General features: G+C 34.9%; 1 protein-coding gene and 1 pseudogene across 1 annotated transcript; both read right to left on the bottom strand.

Annotated features, from left to right (window-relative positions):
* Positions 1 to 1,338: 1,338 nt before the first annotated feature.
* cenpt (centromere protein T) lies at positions 1,339 to 7,893 on the bottom strand. The gene is made up of 13 exons (XM_026196763.1): positions 7,663 to 7,893; positions 7,134 to 7,233; positions 6,897 to 7,038; positions 6,062 to 6,149; positions 5,847 to 5,989; positions 5,595 to 5,694; positions 4,569 to 4,717; positions 3,669 to 4,496; positions 3,238 to 3,546; positions 2,695 to 2,794; positions 2,469 to 2,615; positions 2,266 to 2,370; positions 1,339 to 1,681 (listed from the first exon to the last, which is right to left on the bottom strand). Exons 1-13 carry the CDS (start codon positions 7,749 to 7,751, stop codon positions 1,552 to 1,554), a joined length of 2,430 nt encoding a protein of 809 aa, XP_026052548.1. The 5' UTR covers positions 7,752 to 7,893; the 3' UTR covers positions 1,339 to 1,551.
* Positions 7,894 to 11,997: 4,104 nt separating this feature from the next.
* The window catches only part of LOC113038948 (formin-binding protein 1-like), a 43,699-nt pseudogene continuing 29,461 nt past the window's right edge, over positions 11,998 to 26,235 (bottom strand).

Below are 26,235 nucleotides of genomic sequence, written 5' to 3' on the forward strand. Positions count from 1 at the left end.
CCAGCGTCTGTCTGGAGCTGCAAATCTCAATAACAGACTTGGCCTTGTAAAACTCTTTCTCACACACACACACACACACACACACACACACACGTCTGCTTCGGTCATAAGGGAAGGGAAAAAAGCTGGAAAAAAGAATAAGAAATGGTGCAATACTTACTTTCAGCTAAATTCTTCTATAAATCATTGCATCACATTAAAGTGGTTATTTAAGCAATAAAGTACAAGAGGCTGTGAATAAGAGGTCACGGTTTTGCTGTTTAGTAGAAATGAGCATGTATGAGTAAATTAAGAGTAAAACAAGATATTGTTACTTCAGATAATCACAACATATTATGTCCTTATTGCTTTTAAAAATAGTCAATTAATTAAAGAATTAAGCAAATGCATGATGTTTAAACCTTCCATTAAGGTTGGTGATATAGACTATAATATTTATATAATATACTGTATAAAGAATACAATGATATTCATTTAGAAATGTACTGACCATTCAGCATCCAAGACTGGAAATATCCATTTTATAACGAACAATATTGGTGCATAACTCAATCCCTGTACAACACCACTTTGAAGCCTATTAAACTTATCTCTGATGGAGTGTGACTACCACCTAGTGGACACATCATGCAAACACATTTAAAACTTTTTTTATTTTATTTTTGTGGGAAAAAAGGTGAAAGTGAAAGGTGAAATATTAATTTAGCATTTTTATTATTATTGTTGTTGTTATTCAAAAAATTGTCTAACAAATACAGAAATATTACTACTGCAATAATTTTGGACTGCAAAAAAAAATAAAAAAAATGTATTGATGGTTTAATTTAAAATCATACAGCATTTACTTGAATGGAAAACAGTGTAAAAATAATTAATCTCACCCCTACATACTACTTTCTCAGTTTGTATGATATCCACAGTATATTCTATTCTGTATGTATATTTGTCAAATAAACCTAATAAATCGACAAATTGTTAAATTTACTATGCAAACAGAATGAAAACAACTTTCATTTCCAGTGTGTCAAATAAAGCAAATGATTTTCACAAAATTGGAAGTATACAGTATATGTTGAATAAGGTAGTATATAGTATATACTGCATGGTGCAGAGTTAACAATACTCTTAATATTCTATTCCAAACCAGCATATTTCAAATAATTTCCAACAAAGGCTGATATTTGTGGTTTATATTTTTCCATGGGATAAACTAATTATTTTGAGGAAAGCTTATGAAAAACACATTCTCTTTGGAATATTCTGTGCAAATGAATCATGCACAATAAGACGGGCACATCAATTTAAAAACTTTGTGGTTTTTTAATGTTTGTTTTGAAAAAAAAAAATACATAAATGGCTAAAAATACAAAGAACTGAAAGCATTATTTTTAATAGTGCTGCATAAAACAAATAGCAGATATATATTACACAAATCCTTATTTACAAACCAAGGCATTTATTGTTTTGAACACATGAACATATTTACAAGAACACACATGCAGACCTGCGGAGCCACCTGCAGTGTTTAAGAAGGATGTCACATCTGCATGTTCACCTTCTTTGTTTTGGGATGACTTTGTTTCCGCTGGTGGCCACTGGGATGAGAAGTTTCCGATACTCCATTGGAAGATATTTCTCGATCAGTATATTCACAGGTGTGGTGTCAGTCACAAAGCCCTGCCTAAAAAAAATATGAGGAACAAGTACTGGAACACGATATACAGACAAATTTGCAAAAAAATACAAAAACAAGCCATTTAACTACATCTTAAAGTAATAGTGAATGACTCGCAGTGAATGGGTGCCATCAGAATGAGAGCCCAAACAGCTGATAAAAACATCACAATAATCCACACAACTTTCTATTAACATCTTGAAGCAAAAAGAGTCTATAATACGGTTTTCTCCAGTGAAAAACTCATCGTCTGAATCAGGAGAGAAATGTGCATGTTATTATAGACTCATACTTTGGCTAAAAGTGAACATTTAACCTTAAAAGCTTCCTAATGATTGATTAGTTTCTTACAAACACGAATCTTTTCACTTCACAAGATGTTAATTGATAGACTGGAGTGGTGTGGATTATTGTGATGTTTTTATCAGCTGTTTGGACTCCTTCTGATGGCGGCACCCATTCACTGCAGAGGATCCAAGTGTTGTAATGCTTAATATCTTCAAATCGGTTCTGATAAACAAACAAACTCATCTACTACATCTTGAACGGTGTAAGGGTGGGTAAATTCAACAGTTCTTTTTAATATTTACCTTCTCATGAGGAGCTCAAAATCTTCAACCTCAATAGTTTTACGTTTGGCATGAGTAGCATATGCTTCCAGATCGTCTGCTAGCCGTTCAAAGTACTTCTTAAGACTAAGGGGAACAACAAAAAAAGCACACAAACAACAGATGAGATGTAACTTCAAATATTCATGCTGCATTGGGGTAAATAACTGCTCCCTGAGGCTTACATTTCATTAATGGCAGGATAGATGTCACTGGCCACCTTGGTCTTGGCGAAGTGCTTGAACACGCTCATGACGTAACTCTTGGGAAGAACATTGACCCCCGTCTGGCGCTTCTGCCTGGGGGCTCGTTTGGCAACCTGAGGGGCAGGACTGAGATAAATGGGTTTTAGATTTACGGTAGGAGACTGTAAAATGGACATCAGGAAGAAGAAAGTTGATGGTAAATTACCCAGCATTCACTTCTTTAAGGACAGTTGGCGTAGTCTGCGCAGTACGACTGGCAAAAACTCTTTTCTGTCTTACAAACGCAGGAGTTTTCATTGACAACTCTAAAAAGAAAAAAAAAGAAAAAAAAAACAATGCTAAAGTAAATGCAAGTTATCCTAGTTACATCTGATTCACAAGCAATCATTCTTTTGAAATGGTTCTTTTTAATAACTGGGTAGAACTCGCTCCCAAATGATTCAAGCTAACATTTTAACAATACATTAAACATTGAATATTATTATGAGTAATGATAATGCAAAATTCGAGGATTTTAGTACACAGGAATTTGTGCACATTTTTAATGTATTGGTTTTTGAACTAGTTTATTAAAATGATTCACTCAAATGAAATAGCTTGCTAAAAAGAATTGAGTTTTGTTTAATTCCTTTCATCAAATGAACTGGTTTACTATGTATAACAGGACGTTGTTAAACCAGTTTATTAAAATGACTCATTCAGAGGCACTGATTTATCAAGATGAGCAGGATGTGAAAGTGGGAGTCACCTGCACTTAGAGCATCGTCGTCATCATCCTCTTCCTCCTCCTCCTCATCCTGTGGAAATTCAGGGCTGTGATTGGCTGGTTCAGAGTCCAGCAGCTCCTCCTCCTCTGATTGGTTTGGTTCTTCTTCTGCGAGCTCTGGCACGTCTTCTTCAGGCAGACTAGCCTCATGTTGCAGTGACCTCTGCTCTGGTGTGCTGAGCTCTGCTGCGGGGTGGAGCGGAGGAAACTCAGGGCTGCCCAGTGATTCTCTTTCTTCATCTGGAATGTCCTGTAGACTCACTCTCCCCTCATCGACAAAATCCAAAAGATCTGAACAGAAACACGTTAGGTTTTTACTAGCCCACAAACAAACTGAATTTGCAATTCATTTCCATTATCACAGTTGAAGAACTTTGTGATTTTGCCACTTCAGGCAGTCTCACTGTGCTCACCTTTCTCTCTGGGGTTCAATCCAGCTCCAAAACTCTTTGTGACTCTTGAGGTGCCTGGAATTCCCAGGACAGCACCTCCTCCCTCTGAGCGGTGAGCTCTACGAGTTATCTGCTCTAGATACTGTGAGGTGTCAATATGTTCATGCTCAGCTTCAATAACCTCCTTATCCTCAACTTTCTCAGCATTCTCATCTTCAACTTCCTCGTCGTTCTCATCCTCGACGTTCTCATCCTCGACTTCCTGGGCGTTCTCATCCTCCACTTCCTCTCTGTTCTCATCCTCGACTTCCTCTCCGTTCTCATCCTCGACTTCCTCTCCATTCTCATCCTCGACTTCCTCTCCATTCTCATCCTCGACTTCCTCTCCATTCTCATCCTCGATTTCCTCAATGTTGTCATCCTCGATTTCTACAACCTCTTGATCCTCCGTTTCCACAATGTTCTCGTACTCAATTTCCACAATATTCCCAATCTCAACTTCCTCCACAAATTCTCGATCTTGCAGCTCCACATCATGAGATTCAGGAAGTGATTCGGTCATTGCCTGCGTTGGAGCAAGTACAATATCTTCTGCACTCAAATACACATCATCTTGGGATGGAGGCACCACCTCTTCCTGATCCTGTGATTCCATCTCATGATCTTTTTCTTCTTGAATTAAAGGTTCTGAGTCAGGAATATCACTGGCTCTCTCGTTCTCTGCAGAAGGTCCCATTGTGTCATCTTTTTTAGAATGGACATAAAGCTCTGTGACATCACTGAGGCCGAGAGTGAACTTCTGCCAGGAGGAATCTTCTAGAGTTTTTCCGTCCTGAAATACAGACTGATCTAGAAGAGAGAGAAACCATTTTAGATACAGACAAATTCAGATGGAAGCAAAACGTTAGAGTTTATATAAACCTTGGTTAGGACCCTGCTCCAGGCATCTCTGAACGGCCTCATCAAATGCATCCACAGACTGCAGCCTCCGATTGGAGACCTTCCTCTGAAGCCCCGCCCTCTCAATGCGCTTCTCTACAAATGGGGTCTTCAAGGTCAGGTTCAGCCCACTGATAGAAAATAAACTTGAATCACACTCAGAATGCCTCAATCATGTATGTCCCTTACATCTTCTCACAGGACGATTAATCAGATTTCAATAATGATCATTATTCCTACTTTTCTCCATTATTTAAGCAAAATCATCTGCAAGCTTTTTCCTAAATGGATACAAGCAGGCCAAGTGTTTTTCTCTTCCCAACAATGTGCAAACCAAGAACTGATCATCTAAAAGCACCTGCAAAAATGTAAGTTGGAGTTTAAAGTTAATAAAGTTTAATACAGCTAGTCTGTTTTCTTTCACATGGCGGTTTGAGAAAGACTCAACTGTAACAAATCCAAACATGAACTTCAAATATATTGTTTGCAATTGCGACTGCTAAATATATGCACTTGCACTGTTCTTTTAACCACATTTGGAAATGTGGGAATCAATATTACAAATTTTGTTGGTTTAGCTTTTGAGAGAGCGTTCTTGTTTTACTGGTTTATAATTTAAAGTGTGTGTTTTAAATAAATAAATATTATATATATATATGTGTGTGTGTGTGTGTGTGTGTGTGTGTGTGTGTGTATATATATATATATCTAGAACCTAAACAAGGTCCGATAAACCACAAGAATGAATGTTTTCTTGATTTGTATTTATATGAAAGTGCAATAATTCAAATCCAATCCAAAAAGCATTTTATAACAATCATGCTAATTGATCATTTGAGCAAAATAACTGTGATTATCAGTTTAACTATTATCGGCAGCATACTACCGTATGTATTGTATACTGCAGTTTCTAATAAATTAACAACAAGCTAGTAATTATATTTACTTTCTAATGTCAGTTTTAGTGACAAGGCCAGTCAATCGAGATATAATGGACAAAGCATATACCTTTTTGAGCCAGAAGACACATCTAAATCTTGAGAATCATCTCCTTTTGCCTGAGAGACATCACCTTTATGAAAGACATTTGAGGTCTCTTCTGTGTTGTCTGACAATATAGAAAAGGGGTTAGATGATACTAAGTGATTTCGAACATCACAAATTATGTGTCGATATACCAAAACATGTGCAATATGGCAGTTCAATTCAACACAGAGAGTCTTGCTAACAAATATAACAGGAGTATAACAGGCGAAGCACCTGGCAGTTGATCAAACTGTTCCTCGAACGCTGACACACTGAAGACCTGCTGCGGTTTCTTGCGGCTCAGTCCTCTGACCACATGCGTCAGAGGTTCAGTGTGCAGAGTCAGGTCAGAGAGCTCCACTCCAGACAGACCTTCACTGAAGAAAACACAGACACATGAACACAACATGAGGAGGATTACAAGCATATGTGATTAAAAAGACACTGACGTTCTCTCTCCAGCACTGGACTCGGCTGGATTCGGCTCGGATTCTTGAAACGCAGGCTGACCCGACATCAGCAGCGATGCTTCGGTCTCTGAAACACACATGGGAGAATCATTAAAAACTGGGATTTTCTCCTTACAATTTTGTTACCACTATCTGTGCAAATGCTTAGGCTGGATATATTATATATAATTAATATTAGGGGTGGGCCTGTACAAGTATCGGTACTGAATGGTTGATGGTGCAACTTCCACATGGAAGTGATCAGTGATAATCGCAATTAAATGTTTGACAGCACTAATATAAATCTAACATATTACTTAATATATACATTAGTGTGTGTGTACTTATATACACATAATTAATATACACAGTACACACACATATAATAAATAAACTTTATTTTGAATCGATTAATTGCAATTAATCATTTTGCAGCCCTACAACTAACTGACATAAAATAAAACTGAATTGCTAAAAATTCTAAAACTGAAATTAATATATTTGTTAAAACTAATGAAAATTATAAAAAGCACAAGTAAAAAAAATCAATTAAAATCTAAATAAAAAATTTAATAACAAAAAAAGCTCAAAAAAGTAAATAATATAAACTAAATTATAATAACACTTGTATATACATAACAGCATACCTATAAAAAACTATATTAAACTATAAACATATCCATGACTTTTCCAGGACTGGAAATTAAAATAATTCCAACAAAAATAGGTTTTCCATGACCATGAGACTCTTTAATAATACACATGGATGTGGGTGTGTGTTTCGTGACATGTATTAGTTCATTCCTAAAAATGTTGGCAGTGAGTTTTGACTCACCCATCTGAATGATGCCCCTGAGCAGACCACGAGTGGTCATGTCCTCGTCATATACTGGGGACGGGGCAGTGACAGGAGGGTTCGTATTTGCCACCGTTGACCTCGGCCGTTTAGGAGAAGGGAGGGGTGACAAGGAGGCACTCTGAAACAGACGAAAAATGATTTAGGGATGTACGTTAATCATGTAGAATATGTATTTGCAACACATGAAACTTCTTATTTAAACACCACACAAACCTCATGGAGCTTCTTCTTGAGTCTGTGTCGTAAGGCAGATCCAGGACTCTCCAGTCCAGGGGTGTTTTTTAGCCTCATACTCCGTCGTACATTTGTTGCACTGAAACACACAGAAAATAAACATGTTAGATAGATATTATACACACAATTAAAGCAATACACAAACATTACACAATACATAATATAACAAAAAAGTGAAGATACAATTCTCTCTATATGGATGCCTTGCATTGTTGTGTTTTAGATGGATTTAATTCATTTTAAAAGGTAACACTTAATAAAAATACAGACTTGAGCGCTTTGTTTACATCTAGAATATTGATAACTTTCCGTTTAACGTTACCATTATTGTATTTAGCCGTTACTCATAAACTTCGAACAAATATTTACGTTTGTTTACGTTACATATTGGCATAAACTGTTCGCGTAAATCAATTTAAAAGAAACGTTAAGCAAAAAATCTAAAATCATACTGGGCATTTTTATTTGTATAACGTTAAAACTGAAGTGGCATTTGAACTGAATTCACCTTCTGGTTACAGGAGATCTGGGTAACTCAGTGTGCAGGACTCTCCTCAACAAAACCCGAGCCGAAATATCGTCTTCTGTTGAATCCATCGTTTCTTATCGTAGTTTATCACAAATGTAACTATTTTCAAAGGCTACAGAACTATAACAAAAGCGAAATCAAAGTAAACAAAGAAAAGCATCGTCGATTAAAACATCCGAGGTTTGAAAATGGAAGTCTCACAACTCCCGCTCGTTCGTTCAAGTGAGTCTCGCGATATTTTATCAATCGTTTCATTGGCGGGGTAGGGTACTGCCCTCAAGGGGGCGCTCGGTGGCTCAATAACATGAAGCCTCCATTGAGCTGCATTTAAATCTCAGGCCGATTTGTTAAGTATAATAGCTTAACTGTAATAAATGGATATTTGACATATGGAAATGGACATCAGCCCTCACAATTTATATAAGGTATTCTGTGTTCAGTAAATCCTCCTGACCAGCGTATAGAAAAGTATCTTAAACCACGTGACAACGCAAGTCTTTTATTTTCGGTTTGTTGTACTCATCCAGAGTGAGCTAAAGGATTGCACCTAAATAATCACAAGATGAATATAACATTTCACAAAATTAAGTTACAAATAAGATAAAGATAAAATAATTTACATCCAACTTTCCGGTATCTAAACCACGCCCCAATTCATTCTAACTGACATGCTGAGGAAGCCAATCACATAAAACCATAGACAGTAAAAATAAAACTCACAGGTATGGATATAGAAATTGTGATGTGTGAATGTATTGTTGTTGTCCAAAATGCTGATTTATTACCAGTCATTAGGTCTGCATATGCATAGGGCCCGGAATCTTGTGCACCGCCACTGGTCATGAAAATAAAAGGGTTTGTTGGAATGTTATATTCACATGAATAGGCTATATTAGAAGTCCTTTAAAAAATTAGCATAGTTTCATTTTTTCTTATAGTGAATTATTTAAAGACATCATTTACGACTGAGGGGAGATGCTGTGTGGTTTTGAGCTGTTTTATTAATTATGCACTTCATGTGACAATGAGACAAAACCATGAAAAAAAAAGGTGGCAATACCTGAACTGTATGTGTATTGAAGGGTCTTCCAGAAGCTGAAAAGGAAATAAGCACCAGGCCCAGACAGTGTTACACCAACCTGTATGAAATCCTTTGCTGACCAGCTGGCCCCCATCTTCACACATATCTTCAACAGATCTTCAACCTCAGTCTGTCAGTGGATCAACAGCTACCTGACAGACAGGCAGCAGCTATGGAGGCTGGGAAATACATATCCAGCACCCGTATAATCAGCTCTGGAGCTGTGTTCTCTCCCCACTGCTCTTCTCCCTCTACACCAACGACTGTACATCCAAAGACCCCTCTGTCAAGCTCCTGAAGTTTGCAGACGACACTACACTCATCGGTCTCATCCAGGACGATGACGAGTCTGCTTACAGACAGGAGGTAAAAGAGCTGGCTGTCTGGTGCAGTCTCAACAACCTGGAGCTGAACACGCTCAAAACTGTAGAGATGAGAGTTGACTTCAGGAGAAACCCTGCTCTCCCCTCACTCACCATCATGAACAGCACTGTGACTGCAGTGGAGTCATTCAAGTTTCTGGGCACCACAATCTCTCAGGACCTGAAATTGGACATTTACATTGACTCCATTGTTAAAAAGACCCAGCAGAGGTTGTATTTCCTTCGCCACAGGGGCTGCTGAAACAGTTCTACTCTGCCATCATTGAATCCATCCTCTGCACTTCAATAACTGTCTGGTTCAGCTCAGCTTCTAAATCTGACCTCAGAAGACTACAGAGGGTAGTGTGGACTGCTGAGTGAATCATTGGTACAACCCTCCCCACTTTCCAAGAACTGTACTCATCCAGAGTGAGCAAAATGGCTGGCAAAATCACTCTGCACCCCTCACATCCAGCACACTGTTCTCTTTGAACTGTTGCCATCTGGTCGACGCTACAGAGCTCTGAACATCAGAACGACCAGACTCAGGAACAGTTTCTTCCCCCAGGCATATATAGTTAGATATTTTTTTAGCTAATCCTAACCCACACCCTAACCCTACCCCTCACAGAAAACTTTCTGCATTTATACAAAAAAATAATAATTCTTTATTTTTATACCAGCTTTACAAATGAAGATATCCCCAAAAAGAGGTTTTGTCAGGTTCAGCTCACTTTTTGATAAAAAAAAGTCACCAAAATATGGTTAAGTACACACACACACACACACACAAAGTGATACACGGAGACAATAATTCATACATTTTTCCCCTCTATCTTTAATTGGCACAGTTAACACGTACAAAGTATTCAGTGCTCAAAAACACAAGCATAACAAATAGGACACAAACAAAAAAGTGCAAAAAACTAACATTTGGCAGACCCCACCAAACGAGACCAAAAAAAATAAAAAAATAAAAAGAGTTTTCATTTAGCAAAGCAGAGAAAAAAACTGGGACATTTATATTAATTCAAATAAAAAGAAATAGACTATTGCCATGGATTGGTAGCTCACTCTTATTCATAGAATGGTACGTATATATATATATATATATATATATATATATATATATATATTTAGCATTCTCTGATACGGGAATGGTGTTTTGAAGCCCCAAATAAAGCAGATAAAGCAGGTAAGGTAAGGGGAAATTATTCTTGTCATTGACAGGTGTGTATGTACACGTCATATGATGATAGCCGACAAAGTATAACAATGCTGAAAAGGCTGAAATGAAGTTGTTTAGCAATTGTTTTGTTCTCAATGAGAGACAGAGCACTTGAGAAAGTGTGTATGTTCAGAAGACATACGAAATGACGTTTTCCTCTTCAAGATAGTGACATGTTCTCCGCTTTCAAAACCATTTCTTATTTCTAACACATTTTTATGATTACAGGTTCATCAATAGTGAGTGAGTCAGTTATTCTGAGAGGCCACTCAATTCATTCAACATAAAACATCATAATTCATCAATAAGCGCTTTGTTAAACATAATAAAAGCATTCAGCATTAAATCACAGATCTGTGGCATGTGCGAATTTTCATTTCCATGATGCTGCCTGTAGAGATGTAGATGTTTTGGGCAACAAAAATTAAGAATCATAAAAAAAAAAAAAGCGAACATTTCAAATATCTAAAACCTCTCCTGGAACCAATAGGATTATTAGAGAAAATAAAAAAAATATATATATATATATATATATATATATATATATATATATATATAAAGAAAAGTTAAAATTATGTGCCTCAGGGATGGTGAGTAAACAGTGGAAGATGATGAAATTACAAAATATATCTCTTCACCAAAAAAATACAAATAAAATCCCCTTCGCCAAACCACAGTGATTACATTAAAAAGGGGAAAAAATCAGTTGAATTAAAAACTTCCAAGTCTATTCTCCAGGTTAAGAGAGATACAAACGCTCACAGCTCACATGATGCATGTTAAATGTCTGGTTAACCTGTACATTTGGCTCAGAGTATATATATAAAACCGGCAAATCCAATGAAGTCACGAGGTTCTAGGCTGGGTGCTCCACAGGGTAAAACCATGACGATGTGAACAAAACAGCTGTCACTATAAATACATACCCATATCAACAGGACACTAGAATATTCATGAGTATAGCCCCTCCCTTGCCTGACAAACAAAACCAGCATTTGAGCACGATGATTGGACGGTTAAGGTAAAGCGGGAAGTCTTAATGGATAAAATGAATGGAAATGTGGATCACTGAAGGGACATTATATAAAAAAAAATGAGCTGGATAAGACAAAGAGATAAACAGTATTAGTAATTGCACTGGAAGGGTGGAGACAGAGGAGGTGCCAGGGCAAGCAGACATGCTATTGGCCAGTGAAGCCCCGCCCCTGAATAGTGCCACAGCTGTGTGAGCAACCAATGGCCAGCAGCTGTTAACTTTGGGAGGTGGAGTCAAGGGTCTAAAGGGGAGTGGCCTGATGAAGGAGCGACGTCATGAAGAACTTTAATGCTGCGTTCCATTCAACTTGAGAAAGATTCCAGCTTGCAACTTTTCACATTTCACGTTACAGAAAAAACTGTATGAATGATTTTAAGTTCCAACATCATAAATTTATATATGAATGTTTTTAGCTGTGTAAAACATGATTTGTTGATAAGCATACACCTGTAGGACATGCTTGCATTGCCATTTTGTTTCTTTATACACTTAAAGTTGATAATAATTACAATTTCATTAATGTTTTCGAAAGAAGCCTCTTCGGCTCTCCGAGGCTGGAATGATTTGATCAAAAATACAGCAAAAACTATTTAAAATATCTGTCGTCTATTTTAATATATTTTCAAATGTAATTTGTATTTATATTCTTTTGAAACCATGATACACTACTACCATTCAAAAGATTGAGGTAAAAGTGATAGGAGATATTTATAACGTCACAAAAGTTTTCTCTCTTTTGAACTTTCTGTTCAAAGATTCCTGAATAAAAATCAAGCTTTCAGCAGCAAAAACAGTTTTTTTGCATTGATGATTATAAGAACCAGTATTAATAACAGAGCACCAATCATAATCAAGCAGCAAATCGGTATATTAGAATGATTTCTGAACGAGTACTGATGCTGAAAATTCAGATTTGCATCACAGGAATAAATAACATTTTAAAACATACTTAAACATCAAACCGTTATTTCAAATTGGAATAATATTCCACAATTTAACCGTATTTTTATTTGAATAAATGCAGCCTTAGCGAGCAGAACAGACTTCTTTCAAAACATTAAAGATCGTAATTGTTCCCAACTTTTGACGAGTAGTGTACACAATCTTTCAAGTGTCAAGCTATATATAGCAGGAATATGAATGGAACGCAGCACTGTTATGGTGCCAAAAATTCAGCTCCTTTTACAGACCACATTCCCAGGGTTTTAGTTTCAGAAAAGGTGAGGAAAATCAGAAACAAGACTGTTAAAGACAACCACACACACTCACTCTGAAAGAAATGTTAGCGCAGTTCAGCAGCGATGAAGAGCCGTAAAGCAAAATGATATATGCAGATCATATTCACCTCATTATAAAATAACACAGGTAATAAATCTAAATGCCATAATATTTCTCTGACTCGCTGTTAAAGTTTGTCTCTTAGGCCGAGAGGTCTCTATAGCCTCTTCCTCTCGCTTCTTTCACTGTTCCTCTCTTTATTTTGTGTCTGTCTCACTCTAGGGCGGTTCATGGAGGGTAGGCGGTAGTTTTCCCCACATGTGGCTGCTGTTTGCCCTGCACCACTGAGTCCTCCTTCCATACTTTACGAATCTGCAGTCATACAAACAAACAAACAAACAAACAAACATATGAAGAACAAAAGAAAAAAACATGTTAGACTCGGTGAAGTGATGGACCAATGCCCTCTATGAAAGGCTTTTCAAACTGTAACTAACCCTGGGTTATCTTCTTATTATTTTTACTTCATTTCCAATTCAAGACAACATTAAAAAAATTTGTAAAAGTTTTTTCTTTTGACATTTAAATTTGTCATCTAATATATAGTTCCGGTCCTTGATTCTGATTGGCTGAGCCATGTTCTAAGCTTTTTTTTTCATGTTCGAACACACACCTTTGTTTACTTCTGTGTGTTTCTCGGCAACCACTTTGTTGCAACCACAAATGATTCTAAGGAACTGCATTGTTTTGTGGAAGAATACTGTTTTTATTTTTATCACATTTATTTATGTTACACGTAATTTGCTCTTTTATTTTGTGAAAACTTGCTAAATATATATAAATATATAGTGTTCCTGTAGCTCAATTTGTAGAGCATTGCGATATTAAGTACAAGGTTGGGGGTTCGATTCCCCCGGGAACACATGCTAGGTAAAAATTGATAGCCTGAATGCTCTATAAGTCACTAAAGCATCTGCTAAATGCATAAATTTAATTTAATTTAAATATATGGACTTTATACAAGCCTATAAACAACACCCCTTAGCTGTTATATATTCACTGTAAACCGAGGCTTATTGGGGCTTATTGCTTTATGTAATTTCAAAACTACAGTGTCAAATGTACAGAGAATGGATCATGGAACAAGATAATCCAGGGTTAAAAATAACTATGATAACAAGTGTGAAAAGCCAATTTAAATGCACTCCTAAACACACACATATGGCATATATGTTGCAAAATGAACTGGAAAATGACAATAAAAACACATAGGATTATTTGTAGGATGATTTATAATATGCGTGATTTGTTGGCAAGAGTAATTCAGTGTTCTTGATTGAATTCAAGAACAAACGTGACCCCGAAACACACTCAAACATGCATTTATGCAGTGAAATACTGTCACAAACCCACTCAAACAGTCAGGCTTGCAGAAACAGAGCACTCGGATTAAGTTTTAGTATGTTTTTCTCAACAATCAAAGATCTGCATGAAGGTTATCTCTCTGTCGGTTTGTGAGTTGTACTGTTAATGCACTCAACAAGCACTCCGTCTCACCCTCAGAAAGATAAACCCTTCTCCAGGAAAACACATCTGTGAGGAAACATTCAGAAAAGGTTCATATTCACCTCATATTTCATCTCAGCTCTTAGTTATAAAGATAAAGAGCACCAAACATGATTGTGTGGACGTGGCACATACTATGCAATCATGCTTTTACACATTTATAGTATGTTTGTTGAAAGTGTCTATGTATCATACAGGGTCTTTTTAAGACTCAGTATCAACTACAAGTGTTCAGATTGAATACAATAACACAGCTAAAGAAGCAAAAAGGCAGTCTCAGTCTAACACGTATTACACAAATATATTTTGTGAAAAGGAAATGATACTTTTTATGCTGTTTATAAACTGTGTATTATTACTAGTGCTTGACTAGTGGTTGTGAAAATGGTTTTTCGGTGGAAAAACACTAGCATAATTTGACCTAAAGTTCATTTACATACGAAAACAGTACAAAAACTTGCATGTGTCTCGTCTTATACGTGTGTGTTGCATTTGTCTTTACATTTAGTTGGCGTGATCTAACATGCATTGCTACTCAAAATGACAGCATATTACCGCCATAACTATGGTTGGCTAATATCTAAAACCAAACCATCATGTGCTAAGACACATACAATCATTTAGTCATTCAGTTTCAGAGAAAAAGTCTAGAAAGTCACATTGTTGGCTCGGAGAGTTTCAGGATCACACACCCTAGCCATCTCCTTCAGTGTTCATACACAAACACACTTCTGAGATCACATGACCTATAGCTTTGGGTCATATGTAGGTTATGGCACCTTTGGCGTTGGAGTCCAGAAAGACCTCAACGTAGGATGTGGGGACGTAACCCTCCTCTTCCTCGTTTCTTCTAACACGCGTCCATCCGTCACCTTTGTCTTCCTCTATTACATACAAGAGCTCACCCTCCGTTACTGCGATAGTGCCCTCATTAACACCTACACAGAACATTGGAAGAGAATCAATCCATCAATAAATAATTCAAATATGCATATACAGTGCAGTTTACAAGTTTGTGGTCAGTAAGATTAATTCATGCTTTTAAAAGAAGCTTTCTTATGTTCATCAGAGCAGTATTTATTTTATAAAAGAATACAGTAAATTTACAATTTACTAACAATGAGCATTTCGGTATTTATTAGTTAACAAAAATACAAATGTTCATTATCAGTTAATACACTGATAGATGCATTAATAAAAGTTAAAATAAACTAAATACTTAAGTATTTTTCATGATTATTTATAATGTAGTTAACTGATGTTAACAAATGGAATCTTATTGAAAGTGTACGAACAAATCACTTTTTTTATTTTTTTTTTACTTAAGATGCTGTCTATATGCATTTAATGACACACAGTGAGGTTTGAAATGGAGCCCATATTTTTTGTTTAATTGTGTATTTATACTGTTTATTATGCAGTTCTACATAAAATACCTTCAAACGGGTAGAGGGCTTTGCAGGTGCCGATGGTGGGTAGCATTTCTTCATCTGCATCATCAAATTCATCTCCAGACTCCGCCGTTTCCGGCTGGACTTTACTCTGGACCTCAGAACTCGGTTCCTCTGTATAACTGCCATCCGGACTGCTCCATCACACACACACACACACACACACACACACACACACACACACACACACACACGTACACACACACACACATACACAATAACTATAGCACCTGTTTTGTAAAGTATTGTCACTGTAAATTGATGCATGTTAATATAACCAGTAATAATCATCTTATTTGCTAATGTTGTGTGTGTGAGAGTGTGTACCTCTCTCTATCCTGTGCACAGTTGTTGTTGTTGGTGGTGGGTGGTGTGCTGTTTTGGGTCTCGTACAGGACACTCGTTCTCCGTGGAGGTTCACTCTTTACTGGCAGCCTTCCTTCGACCTCCGCTAACCAGCCCTAAAACACACACACACACACACTCATTTCCACTGAACTGAAGCTCTCTGAAGCAGGCCTGTGCTGTATTAAATGACACGCACCTCGAATTTCTGAGCCTCCACCTGCAGTTTTCTCAATGTTTTGGGCGATCTCTGCTAACCGAGGGTCCACGCTGTTGGGATCGCCCATCTGTGGGTTCTTTATGTACACTTCCTTCATTTTAGTCAAAGCATCTCTGCATTGCAAAAATACATAGATACATTTTGCTGAATAAAACCTGTCAAACTCTGGCTTAGTCAAAAAATATTCCAAAAGGCTTATTTATAGTGCATTTTCTACGTACTGCAACTTCATAATAAAATAAAGGAATCTTGGATTGATTTTAGAAATAAAGTTATAATGGAAATATATAAATATGTGTGCAAATGAATAAGTAAAATAATAAATAAGCATGTAAACAAATAAATGACAAATAAATAAATAGTTAATTAAGAAATTATGTAAATAATAAAGGTTGCAAATGTACAGGTATGCAAATAAATAAAATGAAGTAAATAAATATGTATATAAATACAATAAATAAGAAAATAAATAAATACATAAAAAAATTACTAAAACAAGAAAGTAATTGGTATAAAAAACAGAAAAACTGTACAATCTGAGATAAAAATCTCAATACTTTGTAAAATAGGCTGACAAAGTCTTGTGACTTTTTAAAGAGTCTTTATTACCGTCTATGTATCCATTGGGATTTTTAACTAGTGTATGACAGGATATATGAGCTCGTGTGTGTTTGTCCATGTCTGTGTACCTCTGGTCCATCTCTTTCTGGATGTCTTTATTGATGTCGTCAATCTTGGCCTGAAGCTTCTTCCTTCTCTGCTCTGGAGGAAGATGACTGAAGTCCTCAGGATTTGAGCTCTACGAGGAGACAGAGAGGATGACAGACAAACAGTGAGCATCTGCCCTCAAAATAACTCACACTGTGCTGTTCTGCCATTATATAAACTAATATGGATATGTATAAATGGTGCGGGTCAAACCAGGACACATCCAATCACATCAAGAGACTATTAAAGATTCTTCTGTTCCTGTCATCTGGTTGGCTAGCTGCCTTTGGAAAGGAGCCAATCAGCTTTCAGATCAAGTGTTTATCAAAGGCAAACCAGATCAATGGCGAACCTATTCAGTCCAAATGCCAACAACAACATCGGTTAAACAGTTCTCATAAAATTAACTATTATCTTGCTCGCTAATCTTTGAAATCTGATTCTGGTTGAATCTGAGAGATTTAATTAAATATTTGTCCTTATGTGCCCTCTTCCTCGCTCGCTCAAATGTCCTGTTCCTGTCTACATTAATGTGATCCCTCATGCCACTGCTTTTTCCACATTAGATCTCTCTGATGGGCATTGTTTGCCATTATTTCAACCACATGCTGGCGCTAAAGAGTCGTGAATTGTGAAGGTTAAACCTTGTGCAATGATTTTTAACCTAATGAAGCCTACTGTATCACATTTGATACACACATTTAAAGCCTCACAGTTAAATGAAGTAAACGTGTGGATAGCTTTTCTATTGATAGCAATATTTCAAGATGAACACTTACTGGACTCAAGCAGCTTTATTATTATTATTATTATTATTTTTATTTGTTCTTCTGTCAGTCATCATTGTACTGCATTGCATTATCTGTTTGATCATAAACAGATCTATGCATTTAAATATCATCTTACTCAGACAAATTATTGGGGGATTTAGAGTGAAAATTGATATTTACATACATTTTATGTAAGTATTCTGCTTTACTGTTTATGAAGATCTCATTGGTTTACAAGCTATAAGAATTTCATTTTACTTTTTGGCCATATCACAATCAGAAGCTGCACCAAATTGCATATTTTTGCTCAGTCTCTGAATGAATTTTTTTCATCCTCATGTATGAGCTCCATATTATCATTATATATTTTTATAACATGTGTATGAGCCATAAGAGACTGAGTTATGTAATATGATACCCAATAAATAAAACATATGCATTTATTTTCAAGATTTGATCAAACATTCAATAAACTGTTCCATTAAAAAAAAAAAAAAAAAAAACGGTTTTGGACTGAATAGGTGATTGTATCTTTCTACAGTGCTGCCCACAGGTCAATGCACATGCTAAAAGGTCAAAGGTCACAAGGCAGGCACAACGACCTTACCCCTTCATCCACATCACCATACTGTCATGCAACAACAAACAACCAGATTTTTCTGAGCATGCATTGCACTGTCAATCAAAATACAGTTAAATAAAACCACAAAATCAGAAAAAAACACAAACTTTAAAAATTATTATTCAAGGTTTACACAAGCACAATATACTGTACATGCTACACTCACTGTTGTACTCACCCTCTTCAAAACAAAGACAAATTTTTAAAATAAAATGTTAATTATGTAACATTGCGATTAAAAAAATTGATCTAAATAAAATAAACTCAAAGAAATTATATTGATCAAAATATGCATATCTACAAACAGATGTTTAAACATAACTAAACATTACCTGCAGTATAATATTTAACTAAATCATACTACACCATCAGTAATTCAATAATCACATGTAAAAAGATACTTCATTTATTCTAATCACGGATAATTATTAATAACACTTTATTTTACATTATTTTTCAACCTCATGTCATTTAAAACCAATTTGACTTAATTGCTCTTTTCCATAAAATGAAAGTTAAATGTAAAATTAAGCGTGTCTTATTAATTTATTAAATAAATAAATCAAGCCAAAGGTTTAGGATGACATAAAATAAAGACTATATAATAATTTTGCATCTGAACTGTCCCTTTAACTTACACTATAACTACATTCAATATGATGACATTTCAGCATATCATGCCACACATCTGGTTAGGGATCAAATTAATCAAGTTGTTTGAAACATAAAAAGACCGAATCAGGGACAGATAAATAAACACAGGGACAAAAAAACGGGTTTCAGATCACCTCAATAAGGTTCCGCACGTGGGCATTGAGTGAGAGCTACACAGAGGGACAGTCACCACAGCAACAAGACAAAACAAAACAGACATCAACAAAAAGATAAATCAGACAACAACATGGTTTTGAACTTAAATACACGCAAAGGTCAAATTATATAACAAAACAATACCAGAAGTGTCATTAAAGGGATAGTGCACCCAAAAATTAAAATGTGCTGTTAATTTACTCACCCTCAGGCCATCCATTATTATTACATTTTTTTTAATAGAACAGTAAAGAAGATTTTTAACTGAAACTGTGGTCCTTGGTGAATCATAAAATGCAAGTCGATGGCTACCGTGACTTTGAGAGTCAAAAAAAGCATATACAGGCAAGATCAAATGAATACCCGTGGCTCCTGACAATAAATTGAGGTCTTCTGAAGCGAAACGATTGGTCTGTGCAAGAAACTGAACATTATTACTAATAGTGTTGTCACGGTACCAAAATTTCAGTATTCGGTACCGATACCAGTGAAAATCCACGGTTCTCGGTACCAATTTCAGTACCAAAGCAAAACACAAAAATATTCTAATAAAAAAAAAAAAAAAAAAAAAAAAAAAAAAAAACTTTTTATCACTAAAAATAAAACCAATAACCTTCTTTATACTTATTTACAATTATGTTTCACGTTTTTCTACAAGTAAAATAATTATGAAAAACAGTAAACAAGTTTCACCCAAATTTAATTTGTCTTTTAATTAATGAAATGTAAACATAATTTTTTTTTGATAAATAAAGGGCAATTCATCCCCTTGGAATTATACGGTTCTATCTGACATTTTTGTCAAAATTGAGTTATTCACATATTCTAATTCTGTGACAATTTATTTACATTATGTGATGTTTTATTTTAAGTTGTGTACATTTTGGGATTTTTTATTGAAAAAACAAAAAGGTTCTATCTACAGAAGTCTATGGAACACAAAAACTCAAAACTACTCAGAACGCAGATAGAACCTTATAATTCCAAGGGGACGAATTGCTATTAAAATTTAAACATGGAAGAAATATTGTGTGATTTATTTCTTTCAAAAATTAAGTTTTATTAATTTATTATAACAGTAGTAGCAGTATCCCATACATTCTACTAAATAATAGCAATATTTCTAGCACAATGCCTTTATGTAAAAACTTTTATTTTGACGGGCTACTTTTATTTTGACACTGGTTTTACTCAGATGAAATGGTAAAATGCTTGTGAAGTGACTCTGTTCTCAGTTCTGGTGATTTAGTTTATGTATTTATGTCCTCATTGAGACGGCAGATGCTGAAATTACTGCAACCGTCACGCGCTTCAGTCTCTGTAGTATACAAACCATTCATTCATTTAACATTTCTACCTCTCATTCATAGCCTCAACACTGTTTCTTTCGGATAGTTCATTTAAATGAATTCACTAATTTGTTTACGTATATGCAATTATATTATTAAAGCACACAATAATGATGTGAAATGATGTGTCAGTTTCTTGCACAGACTGATCGTTTCGCTTCATAAGACCTCAATATATTGTCAAGAGCACTAATATTAATTTTGCATTGACTGTATATGCTTTTTTGACTCTCAAAGTGCTGATAGCCTGTGACTTGCATTTTATGAATCACCAACATCTAACTGTTCTACTGAAGAAGAAGAAAAAAGCCATCTTGGATGGCCTGAGGGCGATTAATTTAACAGCAAATTCAAATTTTGGGGTGAACTATCATTGTAAACAAAAATAACCATAATGGTTGAGCACAAAGGAACAAAGTGTTGTTAAAGGACCATGTGTTACTACAGCGACGGACATGCTACGGTCATGCCGCTACCGACATGCTACTGAGGTCATGCTTACCAGCTTTAGAGAGAGCTTCTCACGGACGAAAAGAGAGAGAGCAATCGAGGGAATGAACCGAGAGAAGAGAGAAAACATCAGAGGGAGCAACATCAGACCGCTGTTCACATCACACACACGCATGCAGGTGTGTTTATGCCTCATGATGTCATTGATGAAGCTCACTACATCATAATTCACTATTGGCCAGCCGTCAGTATTTTGTGCTCCGTCATAAAACAGATTTATGCTGGCAGAGCCATGAGAAATTACGTTGAAAGCCTCACTTTGGCACGTGAATGGAGAAAATGTCGCTTTAGCAGAAGTACAGGCCTTATATGCGCATTTATATTTCAGAACCTTGAAATATTCCGGAATGTTCTAAACATTTAAAGGGACAGTCCACTAAAAAATAAAAAATTCTGTCATCATTTACTTACCCTCGAGTCATTCCAGACCTGTATGCATTTCTTTTTTCTGTGGAATACAAAAGAAGATATTTTGAAGAATGTTGGTAACCAAATAGTTTCTGTTCCCCTTTTATTCCATCACTTGGACTAAAATACAATGGGAGTGAATGGGAACCAAAACTCTTTGTTACCAACATTCTTCAGAGAAATGCATAGAGGTTTGGAATGACCTGACAGAATGCACATTTTTGGTTGACTGTCTTTTTAAGGTTAAAATGATAAATTCAGTATTGTAATGTTATCATTTTTAGCAATATTGTAGATGATGCAACAATATTCGCCAAACCGTTTTACTGCTGTAGCTTGATGCATTTGCATACAACTAGAAAAAAATAAGATGCAATTTTGATTTTATTAATCAGAAATTGATTGGCATTTTCTTTTGATGCAGTGAACTTCAGCAGATACCAATGAACCAGTTATTACACACACTGTTAGAGTCACATGAGGATGACATCATCAGTCCTAAAGCAATAGTCAGCCAATAAACAGAACACATCAGGGATGGGTGAACAAAAGAAGACAGAGGAAAGAGAAAGAGAAACAAAAATGAAAATATTCTGATAAAATGACTTGTTTTTTTGTTTGTTTTTTTTTTAAGGCTGCCATCACACCAGAGAGGATTCTAGGTGATCATACCTGAGAAGGGATCTCAAAACAAAGCAATTCATGGAGGAAAGGTAGAGGTTTGGTAAAAATTTGAAGTAAACAATTAGTTTTGACTGAACACTTGAGATCACTAAATGATCATTATAATAAAAAGATTAATAAGAGATTATTTAAACGAAAAATATTACATAAAATAAATCACATAAATAATTATGTGAAAACAAATTCATTTAAAAACAAAATATTAAACATAATAAAATGTAAATATAAAGATATATTAAAATGTATTAAAATATGCAAAATACATGAAAATTGGGAAGTATATTTATTTTGTGGACTTTGGAAAATATTATTTTATATAAAAAAATATATATATATATAGAAAAAATGGCTAGTTTGTTTATTTATTGACTGCACTTTGGAATGTGAAAAAATAATTATTATGAAGCTGTGATAGCAACAACTTTGTGAAAACGATTTGTGTGAAGTTCTCTGGACTTCTTTATATTTTAGGGTGCTCAAACTATTTTCTGAGGTTTTGATGAATGTATAAATGCACTGAAAAGATGTAACATGTTTAAAGACTTTTCAAACTCATGAATGTGCAACAAGATATAGACTTCGAACGTGTCTGTAACAGATATAGATAGTGAATACAGACGGGATTGTTTGTGTGAATGTGATGTATACATAGAGATAAACTTCCAATATCTCAAAGCACAGGGGCGGAGCCAGGCTGCTGGGGTTGCACATGGGAGGTGGGGTCAAAAGCCGGAAGAGCCAATGAGAACGTCAGTTTATGATGATGTAACTTTTCTCAATTACAAATGGATTTTAACACCGAATATCAGACATTAACCTCATTCATGGGGAATGAATTCAAACAGATATAAATTCAGATTTTTTTAACAATTTCATATTAATTATAATAATAATAAAAAAACACTTAATGAGGTTAGGTCTGTTAAATTTATTTACTCTATTTTAGCTATCATTCAAGCACACACCAGTTTTATAATAATAATAATAATAATAATCTGTACTAATAATAATCAAAAACTAACCAAATCAGTAAATATAATATTTTACTACAAACGTTGCAATTATATATTTAAAAATAATATACTCAATTGACTTATCTAACGAAAGGAATGTGTCCCCAAAAAGAGGTTTTTGTCATGTTTAACCACTTCTATGGATAAATTTGTATAACTAACTATGTTTATAATTGCCACACACACTCTTGCCTCCTCTCACACACTTACGACATATTGCCTGGCCTCGAAAGCATACGTAGGCCGACCGAGAGTCCTCTTCATGATTTCTTTATTATAATAGAGAGACTGGGCAGACTGCAGCAAAGAATAAACCCTAATTAAACACAAACACTCACGCATAACTACACAAACACACACTCGCACACGCTATCACTCTACAAACAAAAATATACAATAAAAACATTTGCACACTAGAACAAACACACATACACACGTTTGTGTCAATAAACCTGCACACATATAAAATTCAAACACACACACACCTAACTGACTATCAGGCACTAAGACAAACTCTGATATTATTCTTCAAGGTGTTCTCTGATTATTATAGTCTTACATAATAAATAAGTATGTGATATGCTCTAGTGTCTACATTACAGTCTACAAGAGTAGCCAGCAAAAAATAACATGCATTATTAAAACAAATCCAGCTTTTTCAATAACAACGCTCTAAAGCACTACCACTGAAGTCTGGGGTCAGGAAGATTGTTTTAGGTTTTTAAAATAAGTTCCTTCTGTTCAGGAAGGCTGCATTTATTTTATATATTAAAAAATAATAATAATAATAAATAAATAAAAACAGTAATATTGTTAAATATTATTTCAATTTAAAGTAACTGTCTTCTATTTGAATATATTGCAAAATGTAAATTATTCCTGTGATGCAAAGCAAAATTTTCTGCATCATTACTCAAATCATTCTAACACGCTGATTCACTGTTTAAGAAACATTTATTATTATCAATGTAAAACAATTCTTTGATGAATAGAAAAGTGACTTTTTCAAAATAGAATTCTTTTGTAACATTATAAATATTACATTAACTATCACTTTCGATCAATTTCATGCATTCTTGCTGAATATAAGCCTTCATTTTATTCTGACCTCAAACCTTCAAAGAGTAATGTGCATCAAATCATATAAACCATAAACACATATATTATAAAGAAGCCGGGAGCACAAATGAAAGACAATGGAAGTGTCAAAGACCTTTATATGTTCAAGTTTATTCCTCTATTTTTAATCGTTTGTGTCTATAACATCCTTCAACTGTGAGCTGATTCAGGCATCACTGTTGAGTCTGTATATGTTAAAAATGCGGACAATAAGTTTCTTATAGCTCTGTCAGCACGATGAACACTTCCTGTCCTGGCCAAAAATAAGAAATGATTCATATGTTGTTGTTTTTTTTCACTGACCATCAATTGTTGAAGAGATTTGCAAAGGGACATGCAAGCGTTATCAGCTGTGTTTTGTGTCTGTTATCTTGCAAAGTCATTCAAAAGTCTGAATCTCAGATCTCACAGCTTCCACATGCGGAAACACGCGGACGGCCTTCCTGAAGGGAAGGTGAAGCTGCTCTGACTTTATCAGAAAGTCACATGTCAGCGTGTGTGTATATAGAAGACATTGTTTCTGAGAGTTTGTGTGTGTGTTACTCAGGATAAAGCTGTATGTTTGAGCACCCTTTTTTTTTGATCTGTCACCACAGGGTGCCTCCGACTGGCCCCCCGTGTGATGAAATGCACGTATCTGAAAACGTGAGACAGTGAGACCATGGTAAACGCAAACAACAAAACATGAATAAGAGAGAGAGTGACAGACAGAGAGAAAGAAAGAGAGGCAGAGTGGATTCCATTGGCTGCGTGAGGAGGAGGAAAAAGGAGCCGAAAGATATAAAAAATTCCATTGCTGCTTCCAGAATCCAAGTCACTGCATGACATCATCGCCTGCGGAATCTGAGTCACACTGTGACATCATCGCTTCAGAGGCCGATGCTGCCTTCAAGTCTTCCTAAGTCAATACTTAGTCAAACTATTGTAGAAAAAACATTTCAATTTCATCCACATATTTCCACAAAGACAGGATTTTTAGCACTATTGCAACTAAATAAAGGGTGAGGATTAATATAATTTGACGTAGCATAATTTAATATAATACAATATTCAAATTATTATAATTTTTTTGTAAAAAGTCTGTTGTTTTCTAAAATGCTTGCTGTGATGGTTTTTAAATAAAACTGTTTAAAAAACATAATTAATTAAAATTACTTTGAAATGAAATAACATAATATGGAAATGGCATAAATATGGAAATAGCATAATAACATTAAAAACTGTAAACAAATATAATTCCTTAGCAACTAACTGAAATAATAAGTTTAAGTACTGAAGTTACTAAACCTAAAACTTAAATAAAATAAATAAAAGCTAAATAGAAATATATTTGGAAAATAATAATTCAAATGACAAAAGCACGTAATAAAAAAACGTAAATTAAAATAGAAAAAAATAGAAAAACATTAGAATAAATATTACAATATAATAAGATACCTAAAATTGAAATAAATGAAAGCTAAATAGAAATTAAAAAATAAAAATGGAAAAACAAAAGAACATTAAATTTGAAATTAAACAAAAAATGCACACAATAAAAAAGTAACAATTTAAATAGAAAGTGGAAGTGTAAATATAAAATCTAATAATATTAAAATAACACTGATTGGATCAGTGACTCTTGGTTATAAAAAATACAAATTGTAAATATAAATACCACATTCATTGAAAATCTATTTTATTCAAATTTACAATTATTATCAGTATTAAAAATGAATAAATAAATATTATTGATATGTCTATAATATTATAGATAAATATAAAAGTATTGACATTTCATAATATTACCACGGTATCCTATCCAGAAACAAGCATTAATTTAATTTATTTATTTATTTAAATAAATAAAATAATAAAATATTTTTTTCGTTATGAAATCATCTTATGGCACAGAAAATCCCCTTAACTGAGAAATCACCTAAATATGATTATTCAGTCATGACTTATAAGCAGCAGTAGTCAAATCAATGGGTTGTTTTGCATTTAGAATGCAATGCGAAAAAACACCTCAAATGATGATTCGGCTCCTTTTTCTTTATGTAAATGAATACT

Source organism: Carassius auratus, chromosome 21 (assembly GCF_003368295.1).
Source record: "Carassius auratus strain Wakin chromosome 21, ASM336829v1, whole genome shotgun sequence".
Taxonomy (NCBI): domain Eukaryota; kingdom Metazoa; phylum Chordata; class Actinopteri; order Cypriniformes; family Cyprinidae; genus Carassius; species Carassius auratus.